This window comes from Castor canadensis, chromosome 1 (genome assembly GCF_047511655.1).
Source record: "Castor canadensis chromosome 1, mCasCan1.hap1v2, whole genome shotgun sequence".
NCBI classification, from domain to species: domain Eukaryota; kingdom Metazoa; phylum Chordata; class Mammalia; order Rodentia; family Castoridae; genus Castor; species Castor canadensis.
The window spans coordinates 149,222,576-149,241,906 of record NC_133386.1 but is presented as its reverse complement, the minus strand read 5'-3'; the positions used below and the strand labels follow the sequence as shown (position 1 = coordinate 149,241,906).

Below are 19,331 nucleotides of genomic sequence, written 5' to 3'. Positions count from 1 at the left end.
CTTCCATACTTCCCCCTGCCTTCCTACCTCCACCTATACAAATGCTGAATTCTTTGTACAGCATCAAGGTTATGACATTTCTATTCCATCCTGCCACCATGGTTTTCAGTAGATTAGAACTCCTGCTCACCTCTAGTCCCTTTACCATAGCTCACCACTCCCAAGTTTATTATCTTAATTTATACCTTGTTTAGCTGGATTTCATTATCCAATAGTTCTCTTAGGAGGGAGCAGAGGTTCTAAGTTCCTTGAGTTCAACTTGTTTAAAAATGTCCTATTCTTGAAGACCACCTTACATGGTTATGTAATTCTTAGATAACTCTTTCCCTTGGAACTCAGAACATGTTGATCCAACTGTATTCCCTGTTGGTTGCCTGTATCCCTTAGCCCCCACCTCCCCCTGTAGGTATCTTACTTGTTCTGTGAGGGTAGCTGGAGAAGTACTTCTTTATATATATCTCTTTTTAAAAAAAAAAAAAAAAAGCATAATATACTCAGCCAACCTATAAGTTCAAAACTCTCCTCAACTGAGGACAAAGTTTCTCCTATTATGTCTTTGAATGGATTCTTTGTTCCATTGTTTGGTTAACTTTGGTTTTCTTTTGGTGGTGCTGGGGTTTGAACTCAGGGTTTCACATTTGCTAGGAGGGCACTCTACCACTTTAGCCACTCCACCAGTCCCACTTCTTTCCTTCTTTACATTCTTTGTGATCATTAAACTTCTCCTACCCTCTTTACTATTTCAATTTGGATCTATATATGTTATATTCCTTCATTTTTTAATATACTTACTAGTTCCAAATTTTCCAATGTCTTGGTTCATTCAGTTATTTTGGTTTTCAGTTTTTTTCCTTAAATAGAAATCCTCTTCCATCTCTGTATGATCTTCTCATCTGCATCCTGATTTTTTTTTCAGGTTCTAATTTCTCCTAGAGTCAAGCATTTGTGGCATATATTTTGCACAGAAATGCATTGTTGCATTTTTGGTGTGTCTCTTGCAGCTATGTGTTTCCGTCCTGACATCTGTGTTCTACGTGTTTCCCTTTCTACCTTCCTTCCGTCTTTCCTTCCTCTTTTGACTTTAGTATTTTTTGTATAGTTGCCATGTCATTTGTTTTTATTTTGATTCTTTGTGACCTGGATGTTTTTACCTGGATTTTCCATTTAGTCTAATAATTGAGTTGGCTCCTTCCTACCTCACCTGTGATCTCTTTGTTCTCTCCTCAGCCCTTTAGTTGAAGATTGGGTGTTTTGTGTCTGCTTTGGGTGCTTGGGTGGTAGAGAAAAGGGGAAGTTTAGATAGAGCTATCAGTAGCAGTATTTTTAGGGCTGGTTTCTGCTTATTTTCTTTTCTTGTTCATAGTCTAAAACTTGAATTTATTATACCAAATTGGGTGGACAGTAGTGGGTTTTAGACTGCTTCATCAATTTGGGGTGGAATCGTAGAGACAGCATACCTAGGTATGTGTTTTCCAGACTGTACCCAGCCCTTGCCAGTATCCATTCACTATTCTGCCAGGCAAAAGAAGGAAAAAGATAGACAAAAATCCAAGGAAATCTGTCACTGTGCTATTTTTCAGAAGTGGAAAGTGGGGAGAGGATGGCTTCAGTTGGGGGCTTTCCATGTGTTTCCTGCCACTCACTCCATCAGAAGGGCTTGCTTTATTTATTTTTGGTCTTTGCTCTGGTAAATCCCTACATACTGTTCAAGGTAAGCAACTCTGATAGAACACTGTGCAATCATTCTGTCTTTCCTCTTTTTTCCTCCCCAGTAGGAAAATCTCAATGGCAACACAGGCAGATTTTTCTCTCTCTTTGAAGTGTTGGGATGGTGGAATGGAGACTGTTCCACTCTAGAGGAACACTCTGAACTCCTCCACGGGCTGCCTCCTCACCCCCTCTTGTCCACTTCCCTTCATGTTGTTGTGGTATGCTGGCAAAAGTTGGCCTTTCACATCTGCCTTTTAGAACTCATTCAGTAGGGAAGAAGAAAAGAATAGGATCCCCACATTTACTCCTAGTAATTTCTGTCTTTTTCTAGCCCTATTTTTTAAAGACTATTGCCTTTTCCTGTATTTGAACATCGCTGGTATATTTCTGACTGGTTTTAAATTTTTTGAGGTTACTTGGGTTGCATTCAGGAGGGAGATGCTAGAAGCCATAACTAAACTGGTTTATTTCTTCTTTCTTTCTTTTTTTCTTTTTTTGGCCCAACTTAGAGGAGTCTTCCAGGCAAAAGGCTTTGATATGACTTTCACTTGATTATTAGCCTTTGGATGATTCAGTCAATCATACAGAGTTCTCAGAGGCCCGCTGCTCAATTGGTTCTCTACTCCGTGTGGTTGGGATATACAAACATACAATAAAAGCCAGAGACAACATGAGGTTTACCATCTGTCACATGGAAATGTAGAGAGCAATAAATGCCAGGACTGAACCCAAGAGTTGACAGGTAGTTAAGAGACCAGCTAGTCCAAGGTTATACCCAGAGAAGAACTGTCTCATCTCTGACAAATGGCTCTCTAGCCTTTATTTGGGCACTTTAAATATCAGGAAACTTATAAATACCATTCAGTTATTTAAAAGCTCAAAATATTTAAAGACTATTTACCTTGAACCCAACTATCTCTCCTCTTCTGTCTGCTTAGTCTCCCTCATGAAGCTTCTATCCACACTAGTCCTAGTCTTAGCTCCATTTAGATGGTTGCTACAACTGTGTCTATAGTCTTGATCTTCAGCCCGGCCTACAATCCTGGAAAATGACCAAGCAGGTCAGAAAGCTACTAGATGAACAGTCATCAGGGACAGTAGCACATGGATAAGTGTAAATTCTTGCATATAAATGGAGAGCAATCATTGTGTATGATGAGGATAACTGAACTGGCTCAAATAAAACAGATTTGAGGCTTTACTTAACTCTAAATATACTGTGAGCCCATAGCAAGGTGAGCAAGTCTACGCTGCTTGAATAACAAATGTCAGTGTCCTCCTGTGTAAAACTTGTCAGAGCACATCTGGAATAGCAGCAGAACAGAATGTGAAGTAATGGGTGGTATCTGTTCATCATGGGCCACACTAGGCCACAATGAACAGCTGGAAAAATGGAGCTAGTGGCTGCAGAAGGGATGTTTTGGAGAGGCACAGAGCTGTTTTCAAACAGGAGAAAGATAGATCTATGGGCAAGGGCATACTTGGTTTGCTCTTTCTGCCATTACAGCACAGACCAATGATTTCAGGAGGTAACAAAAAGCTCTTTGTTGGCTCTGTTGACCAGAAGGCACCTGTATTTCTGAGATCTGTGAAAGGTCTAGTGACCTTAGCTTTATCCTGGAAAATCCCTGTTTCTATTCCTATTTCTGGGAGTAGGAAATTAGATTTCTAGGCAGGATCTGGAAGATAGAACTTTTGAATTTATTTGAGAAAGAAGAATTTGGTAAGATAATTTCCTGAGAGGCTGGTCAAATAGAAGGTTTCTTTCTCCAAACATTAAAACTCAGCAGCTTCCAGTTTTTAGAAACCAGCATCTGACCCCAGACACAAGATCTTGCTTGATAGCACTTGGGAGACTGAAGCAGGGGAATTGTGAGTTTAAAGCCAGCCTAGACTACATAGCAAGAACCTGTCTCAAAAAAAAAAAAAAATAAGCAGAGAGAGAGATTGTGATTGGTACTGTGGGGTGCTTTGGGAAGAATGAAATCTAGCTGCATTATTTACTAGGTCTGTTATTTACTAGGATTTCCTACCTGTAAAATAAGGTGATTAAGTACTACTTCAGTGGGTCGTTATGAGAATAAAGTAAGATGAAAAGTATAAAGCCACTGGCTTATAATGAGGTACTAATAAGTTTTGAGGCTCTTCCTTGTCCCCTGAAACCAGTTGCCAATAGTACTGCTGTGATTTCAAACAGACATTTTCTAAGGAAGCACTTTTGTTTTTCAGGGCTCCCTTCTGAATTCTCCCCACCGATGGAGGATGAAGAGTCAAAAAGTGGCTTAGATGTCATGCCCAATATTTCTGATGTGCTGCTGCGCAAACTGCGGGTCCACAAGTCTCTCTCTGGAAGGTAAAATCTGAATGTGGGCTACAGCAGACCCTGTATTGGGTGGCCCCTGGGTTAGAGTCTCAGTTGAACACAGCGGAGAATCAGTCTTGGTTCCTATCCCCCAGAAAGGCCAGTGGTCCAGACAATGGTAATGCATCCAAAACAAAAGAATAAGAAGGGCCAGACTGGGTGTTTCCAACTCTAAGAGCATGTGGGTTCACAAGTGGGTGCAGCCATTGAGGACGTGAAGTTCACCAGAGGTTCATGGTAGCAGAGGATGGTGGACTTTGAGCCAGGAAACATGGGTTTCAATCCAGATACATCATTTACCTCTAACTGGGAGATTCTAGGACTGATACCTGTATAGACAGAGATGTAGAACGATTTAGAACCATATGAAGAATTACTTGGAAAACCTACCAGACTCCCCTCTCTTGTGGGGAGAAAGTCCTTTTTCTTTCTAAGTCTTGTTGGCTTCATTGCTTTTACAGTAAGGGTCCTAAGTTCTCTGTTGTTGGTACGATGTGGTGCTGGCTAAATGAGACCATGGGTGAGTTGGGACTTGGGATGGTGTTAGCCCAAGTTATAAATGGGTTGAAAAGTGAACAGTTTGAGATTTGCGATAGTGAAGTTGCAAGATCATGAAATAGAGCATAAACAGAGAATGACATAGGAGTGAAAACACTGGGTAGGGAGTTGAGGAAGACAATTATGATAAATAATAATGAATCTGAGACATACAAATGACAAAAAGAAGCTTTCCATGCAAAACTTTTGACAAATAGATTAAACAAACAACAAAAAAAACAATAGTAATGTCAACAAATGGTGCTGAGACAACTGAAAGCCACATACAATGCACAATGCACAAAATTAAACACAAAATGGACCAGTGGCCTAAATGTAAGAGATTAATACTATAGAACTCTTAGAAGAAAACAGAGGAGTAAATCTTTACAGTTAGTCCATGGTTTGTTTTTTTTTAAGATATGACACCAAAAACACAAGCAGCAAGATTAAAAAATAGATGAATCGCCTCATCAAAATAACAAGTCTGTGCTGCCAAACAATGCACCAAGAAAGTGAAAGATAAGCTGGGGGTGTGGCTCAAGTGGTAGAGCACCTGCCTAGCAAGCTCAAGGATCTGAGTTCAAACCCCAGTACCACCACCACCAACAACAAAAAAGGCAACCCAAGAATGGGAGAAAATACTACTTACAAGTCATTTATCTGATAAGGGACTTGTTTCTAGAATATATAAAGAATAATTGTAACTCAATAAAAAGGACCAAGTTCTCAAAATGGACAGAGGATTTAAATACACATTTCATCAAAAGAAGATACACAAGGGGTCATGTGAAAGGTTCTCTCACCTTTCATTGGTCCACGCCTCTGCCTCCTAGCTGCCTACACCAGTTTTTAAGGCACAGCTGACTCAGGTGCTGACCATGTTGGGTGGCTTCTTTGCCTAAATCACGCCTCCCTGAGTCTCCAGTTTTCAACATTAAAAAAACAAAACAGAGCTGATGTGCTGGATAGCAAAAAAAGCAGCATGTGAGTCATGGAAAGGGGAAAGTAAGTTGGATTAATTATTTATGAAAGTATGTAAATTTCACATAGTATCCAAACAAACCTGGGAGTCAGAGGCACCCTCAGGGGCCTTGATAAATCATTCAGACAGTGTGTATGCTCCGCGCACCAGTGAACAGAGTGTTGGCCCTCAGAGGAAGGGGCCTGCTGGGTGCAGTTGGGACAAGAATTGTAAGCATCAGACATCTTTGCAGTTGTTTATCCCATGTTCTGTTCTCTGCTGACTTGGTAGCCATGGGGTCTTGCTGCCTCATCCTGACAGGAAGGCCCTCACCGTCCCTGACGAAGGGTGAGAACCAGCCCCTTGCAGAGATGGCTGACCCCCTACCTTTGCTCTCGGGTCCCTCTGCACCCGTCAAAGGGAGGAAGCTGTGTTTCCTGAGAAGTTTATTGATGGTGTGCTCTCTCGCCAAGTCCTGTGATGCTGCTGGGACCCCTCCTGGCCTCCCCACCCAGCACAGGAAAGGACCTTGTGTTATTTACATTATCTGGGCTTTGAATGGGGCCAGCTTTAGTTATTAACAAGGGTAGCAGCGTCAGTCACACAGAGTGAGTGTGCAGATAAGGGTGCTGCTTACTGGGCACAGACTGTGGGAACTGCACAGGAACCTTACAGAAGGTCACCTCTGTGCCAGCGGGGATTCTCTTGTCACTCTCAATCCAGTCATCGGAGGGCTTCTCAAAGGAGAAGAACTCCAGCCACACTCTTTTATTCTCTAGCCCAGCCCACAGAGACAGGGAGGGTTGGCTTTTTCAGGCCTAGGTAGTTCCAGAAAAATTATAATGCAACTCAAAGGTGTACAGTTTGTAAATTACAAATGCACATGCATTTTCCTATTAATTCTTCACAGCAGACCTGTGATAATAGCTAACATTTCCTGAGTGCCTATTGATTGTGAATGTCATATACAGTCATCCTGTGGGGGATTAGTTCCAGGACCCCCACCCCACTCTCTGAATGGATACCAAAATCCGTAAATGCTTAAGTCCCTTGTATAAAACGGGGCAGTATCTGCAGAGAAAAATCACATCCTCCTGTGTACCTTTTTTTTTTTTTTTCATTTTTCTTTTATTATTCATAGGTGCATACAAGGCTTGGTTTATTTCTCCCCCCTGCCCCCCCACCCCCTCCCTTACCACCCACTCCACCCCCTCCCGCTCCCCCCCTCAATACCCAGCAGAAACTATTTTGCCCTTATCTCTAATTTTGTTGTAGAGAGAGTATAAGCAATAATAGGAAGGAACAAGGGGTTTTGCTGGTTGAGATAAGGATAGCTATACAGGGCATTGACTCACATTGATTTCCTGTGCGTGGGTGTTACCTTCTAGGTTAATTCTTTTTAATCTAACCTTTTCTCTAGTTCCTGGTCCCCTTTTCCTATTGGCCTCAGTTGCTTTAAGGTATTTGCTTTAGTTTCTCTGCATTAAGGGCAACAAATGCTAGCTAGTTTTTTAGGTGTCTTACCTATCCTCACCCCTCCCTTGTGTGCTCTCGCTTTTATCATGTGCTCATAGTCCAATCCCCTTGTTGTGTTTGCCCTTGATCTAATGTCCACATATGAGGGAGAACATACGATTTTTGGTCTTTTGGGCCAGGCTAACCTCACTCAGAATGATGTTCTCCAATTCCATCCATTTACCAGCGAATGATAACATTTCGTTCTTCTTCATGGCTGCATAAAATTCCATTGTGTATAGATACCACATTTTCTTAATTCATTCGTCAGTGCTGGGGCATCTTGGCTGTTTCCATAACTTGGCTATTGTGAATAGTGCCGCAATAAACATGGATGTGCAGGTGCCTCTGGAGTAACAGTCTTTTGGGTATATCCCCAAGAGTGGTATTGCTGGATCAAATGGTAGATCGATGTCCAGCTTTTTAAGTAGCCTCCAAATTTTTTTCCAGAGTGGTTGTACTAGTCTACATTCCCACCAACAGTGTAAGAGGGTTCCTTTTTCCCCGCATCCTCGCCAACACCTGTTGTTGGTGGTGTTGCTGATGATGGCTATTCTAACAGGGGTGAGGTGGAATCTTAGTGTGGTTTTAATTTGCATTTCCTTTATTGCTAGAGATGGTGAGCATTTTTTCATGTGTTTTCTGGCCATTTGAATTTCTTCTTTTGAGAAAGTTCTGTTTAGTTCACCTGCCCATTTCTTTATTGGTTCATTAGTTTTGGGAGAATTTAGTTTTTTAAGTTCCCTGTATATTCTGGTTATCAGTCCTTTGTCTGATGTATAGTTGGCAAATATTTTCTCCCACTCTGTGGGTGTTCTCTTCAGTTTAGAGACCATTTCTTTTGATGAACAGAAGCTTTTTAGTTTTATGAGGTCCCATGTATCTATGCTATCTCTTAGTTGCTGTGCTGCTGGGGTTTCATTGAGAAAGTTCTTACCTATACCTACTAACTCCAGAGTATTTCCTACTCTTTCTTGTATCAACTTAAGAGTTTCCTCCTGTGTACCTTAAGTCATCTCTAGATGACTAACGCCATGCATATTCTATGTAAATAGGTGTTATGTATATTATTTAGCAGTCGTGATGCCCCAAAAGTCTGAATGTGCTTTGTACAGACACAATTTGTTTGAATGTTTTCAATTTACAGTTATTGAATCCAGTGATATGGAGGGTGACCGTATTCACATATACACACACACGTGTTTATCCATACATGTATGTGTATATATATATGTATGTACATACATATATAAATATTCATAATAAAACTTCTGCAAAGTAGATGGTATTGTTTCCATGTTACAGTTGAAGAACAGCTGTGTAAAGTCATGGAGACAGTAGAGACACTGCTGAAGGAGTGACATCAGCGTCTGTTATTTTCTGCCACACTACCTCTGTGAGGGTCAATGTGTCTGATGACAGAGCACACAAAGGGACTCCATGTTGCTTCCATCTCATCAATTCAGCTTGCTCCATTCCTGGAGACACCTGTGGGTTTGTTTAACAGGTTGGATAAAGTTCATTTGTGCATTTTTTCTTTTTCTTTTTTTATCTTTGCAGTGCCCCTCCACTTACTGAAAAGGAAGTTGAGGTAAGTGACTCAACTGCTTTATGAAATTCAGTGCCTCTGCTTGACTGGGCTTATTCAAAACATTCCTGCCTCAGACTCTGGCCCTCCCATTTTTAAACAAAAGTGAGAATGAGTGACTGTGGGATAACATGGATGGCCATACCCAGCCCTCCTGAAGTGCTGAAATCCCACTCCTGCCCAGTTAATGGAGGATTTTGACAAATTAGGCCAGAGGTGAGAAGGTAGTTGGGAATTCCACATTCCTTCAAGAACTATTTATGTTCTTTAAATGTGTGACAAAGTCAGCTGGAAGGCTGCAGAATTGTACCAAATTTATTTCAAAATTATTAAAAGGTGGCCAGATTTCAAGTTTCAAACTTTGGTATAGAGGAAAATGATGCTTACCTTTGGAGGGCTTCCACTACAAGAAAGCCAAGTTGGCTGACAGTGGGATCGCCCACAGCACAGCCTCCCCTGAATTGATCATGACTCCTTGTCCCAGTATGGGTGGCAAGTGAGCTAAGAGGAACTTCTGTTCCATCCTAGTGACAGGGTAGATCAGCATGAAATGCCTATCACAGGATAGCAGCAAGAGCCTTGTACCAGTTCACAAGACACTCCTGGGTCACACTTTCAGTTCTGAAAGCAGGCAGAGCAGGAATTAAAACAGAGGAGAAAGCTAAGTGATAAAATAATTTACCCAAAATGTTCCAAATCCAGTCCTTAGTAAAACCACATTTTGGACCCAAGTGTTTTGACTGAATTCAGAATTCTTTGTGTCATTCTTCCTTTAAGGGGATAACCAGGCAGAGGGAACTGAGCATTGAGCCTCATTCACAGACTTGACAGATTTGGTAGGTCGCCACTGGCCTGTGAGCGTAAACCCCACCCTAACATCTGTAGAGATGGGCCACGGGCAGTTAACTTAATGGCCAGATCCTGTCCTCAAGTGTATACTAACACAGTCAGCTGTCAGCAAGGTGGAAGTAAAATAGGCTTTGGAATCAGACAGTCTAAAGTTAAGTCCTGGCTCTGCTGCTCCCTGTGTTACCTCAAACATGTTAATGACCTCTGGGGTCTCAGAGTCTTCACCCATAAAATGGATATAACCTAGAGGGTCGTGTGAGATTAAATGAGGTAAGGTTCATAAAACTCACAGTAGTACTAGCAGATAGTAAGCGATCAGGAGTTGTTTTCGATATTTCTACCATCATCTTCATGGAGTCAGTTCAATGCCTTCAGTTCTCTGGAGATGGCTTGCCATGGGCCATGTTATATGAACTTCAGAAGCTCAAGCAGAGTCAGGGACCACAGAGTATAAATCTGCTACCACTTGGCTCAGGAAGAGCAGGTGAAGGCTGTAAAGAGCCTTCCTCCCTCCCTCCCTGCCTTCCTCCCTCCCTCCCTCTCTCCCTCTCTCCTTTCCGTCCTTCCTTCTTATGGAGTCCATTTGTCTATTTCTCTTTACCAGCAGCTTCCTATTATTCCAAGAATTGCATGTACAATCAATATGACCTTTCAAAATTCATTCATGAATGCCACAACATTTGGGCATGGAATATTTATTCCAGAAAGCTTATCCTAACTGAGTCACACCTGGCTTTATTTAATCCCCTGGCAGCTACTTAAGGCTGCTATGAATGTAGAACTTAGAATACCCAGGCTAGATGCTAGTTGAAGTTTGCTTTAAATCATCAAGGTTTAAATCTCAGATGGGGCTTCTTTAAATACAGAGGTTTTATGCAAAATCCCCCATGCAATAAATCCAAACTGCTTATACAATCCGCTGCACTAGCCTATGTTTATAGAAACCCAAACCCAAGATCTCATTTTCTTGAGACTCAGAGAAAAACAGAATGTCATTCTCTCCTGTTAGTAAAATGCATTTGGCCTTCTGGTCCTGGGGAAGGCCAAGCATGGACCTCAGTTTACTACTTTTCCATCTTTTGTGTGGTTTACTGGGAGGCACTTGCACATGGCTGCCTTGGTGACTGCTGTAAAATTCAAGGAAGAAGCCCACTGCAGCCTTAGTCCCTGCGGTAACTCCTCCTAGCACCTCTCCCACACTCTTGTTCCCAACAGAACGTGTTTGTGCAACTGTCCTTGGCCTTTAGAAATGACAGCTACACCCTGGAATCTAGAATTAACCAGGCTGAAAGAGAACGCAACCTGACAGAGGAGAACACAGAAAAGGAACTGGAAAACTTCAAAACTTCCATTACGGTAATTATGGGGCCTGATTTCAGGAACTGCTGCAGGAGAGACTGTCATTAGGGCCATGCTGAGTGTTATGCTTCTCTCAGTTACTCAGTAGAGTTTCCTGAAATAAGAAATCAGGCCAAAATCCTGACAGTTGTCCACAGAGATCTTGGAGGAGCTAGAGCAGAGATTCTGAAGGCTTGGTGGTCAGGTCTCTGAGCCCTTGGGAGCCTCTCAGGAGGGGACCAGAGGCCTGGATATGACTCATTCTGTTAGGTTAGCCACGTAGAGAGCATCCACAATGGGCCTCTCCGGTCCCTAGAAGACACTGGCCTGGGCCCTTCTGAGGCCTCTTCTCCCAGTCAGGATGAGGTCAAGTCCAGGCTTGGAATGTGTTTTAGTTAGCTTGGCTGCTATGACAAAGTGTCCTAGGCTGGGGGCTTAAGCAATAAACATTTATTTCTAATGGTTCTGGAGGCTGGAAGTCCAAGATCAAGGTTGCAGCCTGGTCAGGTTTTGGTGAGGGCCCTCTTCAGGCTTGCAGACTGCTGACTTCTCATTCTACCCTGACATGGTAGAACAAAAGAATTCTCTAGAGCCCCTTTTATGAGGGTTCCAATCCCACTTGTGAGGGATCCACCCTGTGACCTAATCACCACCCAAAGGCCCCACGGCCTAATCCCTCACATTGGGGATTAGGATCTCAGAATATACATTTTGGAGGGCACAGACATTGGGTCCATAGCACTATGTGAGCACTGCAGGTGATGCTCCTTGTTGCTCCTCAGTCCTCAGCATCACTCTGGCACCACTGTGAGCACCGTGAGACCTACCAGAAGCTGCTGGAGGACATCGCAGTCCTGCACCGCCTGGCTGCCCGTCTTTCCAGCCGAGCCGAGGTGGTGGGGGCTGTCCGCCAGGTGAGCCCAGACAATGCCCAGACTTGGTGACTGGCTCTGCTCTACCCACAGGAACCAGCATGATGACATGATCAGGGACAACAAGAGATACCACCTGGTGATAGCTGGGTCTAGGGCCTGTTTAACATGACCTGTTATGTCTGAATATGTCTCAAATGTATTTGACTGAAGAACCTGCCTGTCTGCTCTTATAAAATATCTGTTCAACTCCTATGGAACTCCTAAAAGCATGCTTTTAGGAAACTTTATTCCAGTAGTAACCCTATAAAGTGGCCATTCTTTTCCCCAGATGAAGAGGCAGACTCAGAAAGATACAGGTTGAGCATCTCTCATCTGAAAATCCAAAGTTTTTGAGTACCTACATGTTGCCACAAATAGAAAATTCCAAACCTGACTTTATGCAACAAGTCACAGACAAAACACATGTACTAAAAATACTGTATAAAGTTATCTTCAAGTTATGCATATAAGATATGTATGGAACACAAATGAATCATGTTTAGATTTGAGTCCCATCCCTGAGATCTCGTAATGTATATGCAAGTACTCCAAAACCTCCAAAAAATCCAAAACCTAAAATCCTCTGGTCCCAAGCACTTCAGATAAGGGATACCAAACCTGTAATGGCTCTAGCAAGTGGCAGAGCTGGGGTTCAGGCCCAGATGGGGCTCCCTCTTGGCCTCTGAAGTCCTAGAGTACACAGAGCTCCAGCATGATGTTGAGGGGCCACCCTGGCTCCACCCCTCTTTTGCTGTGTGACCGTGGGCCAGTTACAACGCTCCCTACACCCTAGCTGTAAGAGGGATGATTGTGCTGTCTGCCATGCAGGCACTTGGATGTCATTATAACTGTTGCTGCTATCATGGACCTGTGTCTGGCGGTCCAGCTGGTGTGAAAGAGTGTTCTTGGGGTGCATCCCTGGGCACCTCCTGTGAAATGAAAGAAGGCCAAGCCACATGGCTGATCCACCCTTGTGTCCTTCTGGAGAAAGTGCTCCTGACTTAGTAGTGTGGCCCAGGAAGTCACCCAGCTGGGAGAGGCAATATAAGGAGGATGTTGGGAAGTGGCTGGTCTCAGCTCCACATGGTTGTGGGGACCTTTACCAGTGAAATTAAGGGGAACATCCCTCAAGGAAAAACAGGGCCTGAGCAAGGTCCTCTTAGGGACCCGTGAAGAGGGGAAGAACAAAGAAAAGCCATCCTCACTGTGTACTTTCCAGTGTGTTGATAGTCTCATTGTTATTCATTCCATCTTCAGGCTTCTGTATTATTTATTTATTTGGTCTCTCTCTGTAGCCCAGGCTAGCCTTAAACTGGCAATCCTCCTGTTCTAGCCTCCCAAGTGCTGAGATTACAGGCATGTATCACTATGCTTTCACCCTTTTTTAAATGGCTCCCTAACCCTGACTTCTGCATCTCAATCCTCACCTTCTTCTCTGGTTCCACTGGACTAGTTCAGGCTTATGTTCTGTCTTTCCCTGTTCTCTCACTGCCACCAGTCTCACTGACTTCAGTGCTATCTTCACTCATGATCTGACTGTGCCATACCTTTAAGACATTCAGTAGGTCTTCTTTTCCTTCAGAATAAGACCCAGTTCCTGCACCAAGGTCCTTCACAACCCAGTCCTAATACATCTGCTCCTCTTCCAAGCATACCCATTTGCTTTTTGATTTCTACATGAGCAGGATGACTACACTGTGCTGGCTCACTGACAGCCCTGGTTCATGCCTATTGCCCTAGCATAATTTGTAATGGAGCCCCCTTTTACTCTCCAAAAGATTCCTGTCGAGAGGATAAATCCTCACCTGCACATAAGCCCTGGGAGATCTTGCCACTGGACTCCTTTTGGGATTCCCTGGCTTATGATCATTGTCCCTCTTTCCCATTTTTAGGTGCCTGGATGTTACCCAATCCCTTCCTCCTCTCACCACCTGCAACAGGTGGCTATGCTTTTCTTGTTCTCCTTGGACACAGCTGTCTGACCAGCTCTCAGCCCAACATGGAGGGCAGCGGACTCTCAGGGAAGATTCACAGCTGACGGGTCCCTGTGTCCTTTCCATTCTCACAACCCAAAGCCTCAGTCAGAGCTTGACAAGTACCGATGGCACCTTTTCTCCAACTACCCCTGCACTCACACTCTTCTTCCCTGCAGGAAAAGCGCATGTCCAAAGCAACCGAGGTGATGATGCAGTACGTGGAAAATCTGAAGAGGACGTACGAGAAGGACCACGCGGAACTCATGGAGTTTAAGAAACTTGCAAATCAGAATTCAAGCCGCAGTTGTGGCCCTTCTGGTAAGGAACTAGCCTATAGCCCCCATGTTGTTCATGCATTGTGGGCCTCTGGTGGCTCTCAGCTAAGAGCAGAAGAATCAGGACAGCCCCAGGACCTATTTCTAGTAGGGCAAGTCTCCCTGCTTCTGCCCAATGCTGCCCTCCGGGCCCTTGGAGCAGCTATTCTCCCATGAGCCGGGGGCATTGGGGACTCAAAGTGACCTGACTCCCTACCCAGCCAGAGTGGCTGGCTGCAGGTGCAAAGCCCACAAGCTGTAACAGCCCCCTCTACTTTGTGAGAGTCACCTCAGACCCTTGAGTCTCTGTGCTTTGGAACATTTTAGGTAGCACATGCTAAGGAATTTGGGCTTTATTCTGAAAGCATTATGGATCCAACCAAAGATTCTAATCAGGGAAATGGCATGATCACATATGTAGTCTAAGCAGGCTCCCTCTAACCCAGGATGCCAGTTACACCATTGGGGCAAGCCAGCAGCAGCAAACCCCACAGAGATGCTGTTACCACGGCCCAAGTGGCAGGAAGTCCGGGCAGTGGGGGTGGAGTGAGGACCTGGCTAAAGGAGATCTTGTTTAGATTTTTTAAAAAACCCAAAAAACAGCAAATGTTTTAAAGAAATAGTCTACTTTTGTAAGTTCTGTACAAATTGCTATCGGAGCAGGGAGGAAGGTTGGCTGATTCTGCTTGCAGGAATTAAGGGCACCTGGTCGGGGCTTCGTGTACAAATCGGAGTTCTGCAGTCAAGAGGGTGGGAAAGAAACAGCATAAGATTGGGGTGAGAGAAGGTAAAACAGTTTGATGTGTTTGCAATGCTGGGTTAGGGTGGTGACGTGTTGGAGGTGACACTGGGCATACCAGGAGTACCTGCCAGGCCATGCAAACAAGCATGCCTTTGTCCCAGAGCACAGAAAGTCATGGTGCACCTACGTCACGTGCCGTGACCAGGTTTTATTTTTAGAGGATTGACTGTGTACACAGTGCAGTCAGTGTGTAAAAGTTGGAGTAGAAAAAGGTGAGCTAGGAAGCTCTTGCTTAACCCAGGAGGGAGATGACAGTACCTCTGACCAGAATCTCTCCTCGGGTGCTGCCAGGGTCTGGGCTTGGTCTGAGGAGGGTGCCAAGCTGGAGAAAAGGCTGTCACATCAGGAATCCCTGGGGAATGCAAACATCCGTGTTACCAAGGGCGGGAGGAGGGAAAGTATAACAGATGGAGAAACCTTTGTAAACAGGAGGTTCACAAGTTTCCTGGGGAATATCAGTGACACGTCCCAGAGTCCAAAGGCAGTGTACACATGCTCCTGTCTGCTTTGGATCTCAACAGCCAGGCTCCTTGACCCACAGGCATCTGGCCTCTAACAAACCTCTCCTGACTGGCAATGCAAGTAAAAGTTGCCCCAAAGAAAATCCTAGGACGCTAGTGCATGGGTTCTCCTATTATTTCCCTGCAAGTTCCAAGGTCTCCTGCCAACCACCTTAGCAACTACCTTTGTGCATGATGACACACCCCTGTAATCCCAGTACTTGAGATACTGAGGGAGGAGGATGGTGAGTCTAAGGCCAGCTACATAGCAAGACCCTATCTCAAAAAAAAACAACCAAACAAAAAAGATTTATGGGATGAACAGTTACCCATGAGTCTCATTTATTCATTCTATCTACATTTATTGGGCACCTTTGGTATGCCCGACATGATACTGGAATGTGGAGTTAAAGGGCATACAGTCCCAGATCCAAAGGGGCTCCCAGCTTATGGGAGGCCAGGGCAGCATAGCCATTGCTGTGACAGAAGAAAACAGACTCTTATGGGGAGTGTGCTGAGACCCCACATTCAGTCTGGGAATGAAAAGAATGTTCATAGGAAAGGCATGACAGCTGAGCTTGACTCATGAGCCAATGGTTTGGGGGATAGTCAGACCTACCTCAGTTTCTCCAGGCTGTATCTCCACATGGGCTTGGGCTGGGGCAGACAGACAGGCAGAACCCACTCAGGAGGTGTTCCATAAGATGTGCTTTGACAATTCTCTAATAGTGTTTGTGTTTTTAAGCCTTTAAATGACTCTGGCAATCTTTGTCTATCACTGAGACTTTAAAGACTATAGTGATATAAAAATCCCTGATTTCAAAAATGATGTACTTCAAAAAATATTTTTAATGCAACATGCTGATTATCTGCCTTTGGGATTATTTCCTTAAGCTAGATTTCTAGAAGTATAAAAACTAGCTCTGGGAAATATGTATAAGGTTTTAGAGCAAATTATTGTCATATAACTCATTGGGTTTCCATTTAATTAACTTTCAGCCCATCATTGTTCTTAATTCATTGTGCCATTGACCACAATTCTTGTTTTTTTTAAAAACTATGACTTTTTAGATCCAAAATATAATTTGTGTTTCTGTGCTTTTTGAAATATTTATTAAACATATATACCTCCAATTTTGTAAATTCCTTTTTTTTTTTTTTGGCGTTCCTGGGATTTGAACACAGGGCCTCACCTGTAAATTCTTTTATAAGATCTTTACCTACTTACTTGTAAAATAGGTGTTTTATTAATTTATTTGAACTCTTCATATATAAAGAATATTTCCTGGTTCTGCTATTTTGGCTGACTGCAAAACTTGCTGCTGGACAAAAGTAAAGCAAGCAGTCTCAAAGAATAGCTGAATCCACAAGAAGAGAAATTGAAATACGCAGGAACAAGAAAAGAGAGAACTGAAACCAAGCTGTGACCCTGCAGCTTCCTTGGAGATAGATAGAGTCAGTCTCAGTTATTTGGGGGCTGAGCATTCACTTCCAAGGTGATCTGAGATAAGGCCTTGAACCCTCCTGGTAGAGTTGACACTAGACTCACACAGAGAGAGACCTTTCAAGGACTGTATCTTGGGACAGGATTTGCATAAGGTAAAAGCAATCACCAGCCAGCAGAGAAACAAGGAAGCTTGACTGTTTCCTTCTGTGCTATAGTAGGAAAAAATACTTTCTCCTTCCTCATAGGAAAAGTACATGCCCAGAGTGACAGCAGCGATGATGCAATGTGCAAAAATCTGAAAGAACAGCAAGATGGTAGCTCTAGGAACACTATCAGCCACGCTGGAGAGATACACCCTGTACCCAGGGCACGTAGGATCCTTCACTGAAGACCAGTTCACAGTGTAAAATAATAAAACACACAAGAAAACAATCTATCAGGAATGAGAATCATCAGACCCACCAAACTATTGAATTATATCCTAAAAACATCAGATAGTAAAATAATCTGAATTTTAAAAAAGGATGCATTTAAAGGCCAGATATGGTGGAGCACACCTGTAATCACAAGTTTTCAGGGAGCAGAGGCTGGAGGATCGTGGCTTAAGGCCAACTGAGGCAAAGTTAACTTGAGACCCTACCTGAAAAGAAAACTAAAAGCAAAAGGACTGAGGGTGTGGCTCAAGTGGTAGAGTACCTTTCTAGCAAGTGCAAAGCCCTGAGTTCAAACGCCAGAACCACCAGAAATTTTTTAATTATTAGAGGCATAAAAAGATGGATGGAAAGTATGAGAACAAAATGATACAGTTATCAAAAAGTTGAAATTGAACTCTTCAAAAAAAGAACTAGAGTTATGGAATTAGAAAACTCAGTTTAGTTGTGGTAGATGTGGCTACTATAGATAAGATGATTTCTCAGTATTTCAGATCTCCTTCTTCTGAGATTCTTCACCATCTCCTTGAAGTTAGGCAAGGCATGTGGCAGGCTTTGTGAATGAAATGTGTCACAGCTGAGCTGAGGCTCTAAGAACCAGAGTGCAGTTTGCCCGGCATTTCTTCCTCCTCACCTGACACCCATTCTATTCCAGAATACTAGAAGCTCCATCATGACTGGAAGATAGATTTCAGATAGTTACCCAGAATGCAGCAACTTAAAAAAATAAAAGAAGCATCATGATACATATGATATAGAGTCAGAAAGTCTGTAACCTATCTATTAGGTGGTCCATAAGGAGAAAATCAGGGACAAAAAGTATTCAAAGAAAGAATAGCTGTAGATTTCTAAAACTAAAGAAAGATCTAATTTGTTGGATTCAGAAAGCATAGTGAATTCCAAGCAGAAGAAATAAAAGCATGCAAAATGGAAACCTCGGAAGAGCAAGATGAATGAAGGTCTAAAAGTAACCAGAGAGAGAAGATTGTTTACAAAGGAATGTAATCCACAAAAGCAATAAGAGTACCAGAAGAAAATGGGGTAACCTCCTAAAGTATGAGAGAAAATAATGGTCAACCTATAGATTACACTTAGATACAAACTATCACGCAGGGTTGAGGGCGAGGTAAAGACATTTTAAGACAAGTAATGAGAAAGTTTACCTCTCACAGGTCCTTGCTGAAAGAACAGCTATAGAATGTAGTCAGGGAAGAATGAAATTGAGTCCAAAAGAAAGAATAGAATGCTAGAAAGAATGATGATCAAAGATACCCATAAGCAGGTGGGTGTATCAAAATAAGCATCCACTGTAGAAAATAATAATCGTAACAAATAATTAAGGGATATAAAATAAGGTGAAATAAAAAAGAGTAAAAAACAAGATAATTAAGGTTGAAGAGGATTGTTATTGCTTTAAGGTCAATTCAGGAAAAGAATAGAGATCTTGATTAATTTTAAAGTCAAATAATAAAGGCATGCATTAAAGATTGGAACTTGAATAGATAATGTCCAAACCAATGTGTGGGTGGAAGAGGGATTAGAAAAAAATCAATGACAAAAAAATCATTATCGTTGGTCAATGACACGGGTTTTGTCTAAGAGTCCCCACTCTGCAGATGATCATCTCAGAGGGTGAAGTGTCAAACTCAGTGTCCCCAACACTCAGACCACTGGAGTGTTGGGCCAGATCTTAGGCCATCCCTTGGAGTTCTGTTCTGGCCCATAAATACCTTGACTTAGTTTCTGACTGCCTGGGTCCTGTTGGAGTCTCACCTGAAACTTACATGAGTTCTCTTCTCTGTTTCCTCCTGCTACAGAAGACGGTGTCCCCCGCACAGCACGGTCCATGTCCCTCACGATGGGAAAGGTATGCATGTTCAAGGAGTACTGGGGCTCCCCGATGGCATGTGACAGAAGTTTCCATGATACCCAAGCAATCCTTCGCTATTGGATCCAGAGTTTCCATTCAGCTTTAATGCTAGTTTAGCCTCTGCCATCTCACTTTTCCTCCTATATGCACCTTCCCTGACTCTCTATCCCTTAAATGAACAGGACATGATGAATAGGCCATGGGGTTGCTATAG

General features: G+C 43.1%; 1 protein-coding gene across 5 annotated transcripts in view; it reads left to right on the top strand.

The window, feature by feature from the left end:
* Positions 1-19,331, top strand: part of Irag1 (inositol 1,4,5-triphosphate receptor associated 1) — a 113,309-nt gene that overhangs the window by 73,973 nt on the left and 20,005 nt on the right. For all 5 annotated transcript variants that reach the window (XM_074041345.1, XM_074041339.1, XM_074041334.1 and 2 more), the window contains 6 exons: positions 3,940-4,063; positions 8,649-8,679; positions 10,741-10,881; positions 11,646-11,777; positions 13,930-14,071; positions 19,065-19,114. In XM_074041345.1, the coding sequence (XP_073897446.1) occupies positions 3,940-4,063; positions 8,649-8,679; positions 10,741-10,881; positions 11,646-11,777; positions 13,930-14,071; positions 19,065-19,114 (620 nt within the window). The remainder of the gene's footprint in view (positions 1-3,939; positions 4,064-8,648; positions 8,680-10,740; positions 10,882-11,645; positions 11,778-13,929; positions 14,072-19,064; positions 19,115-19,331) is intronic.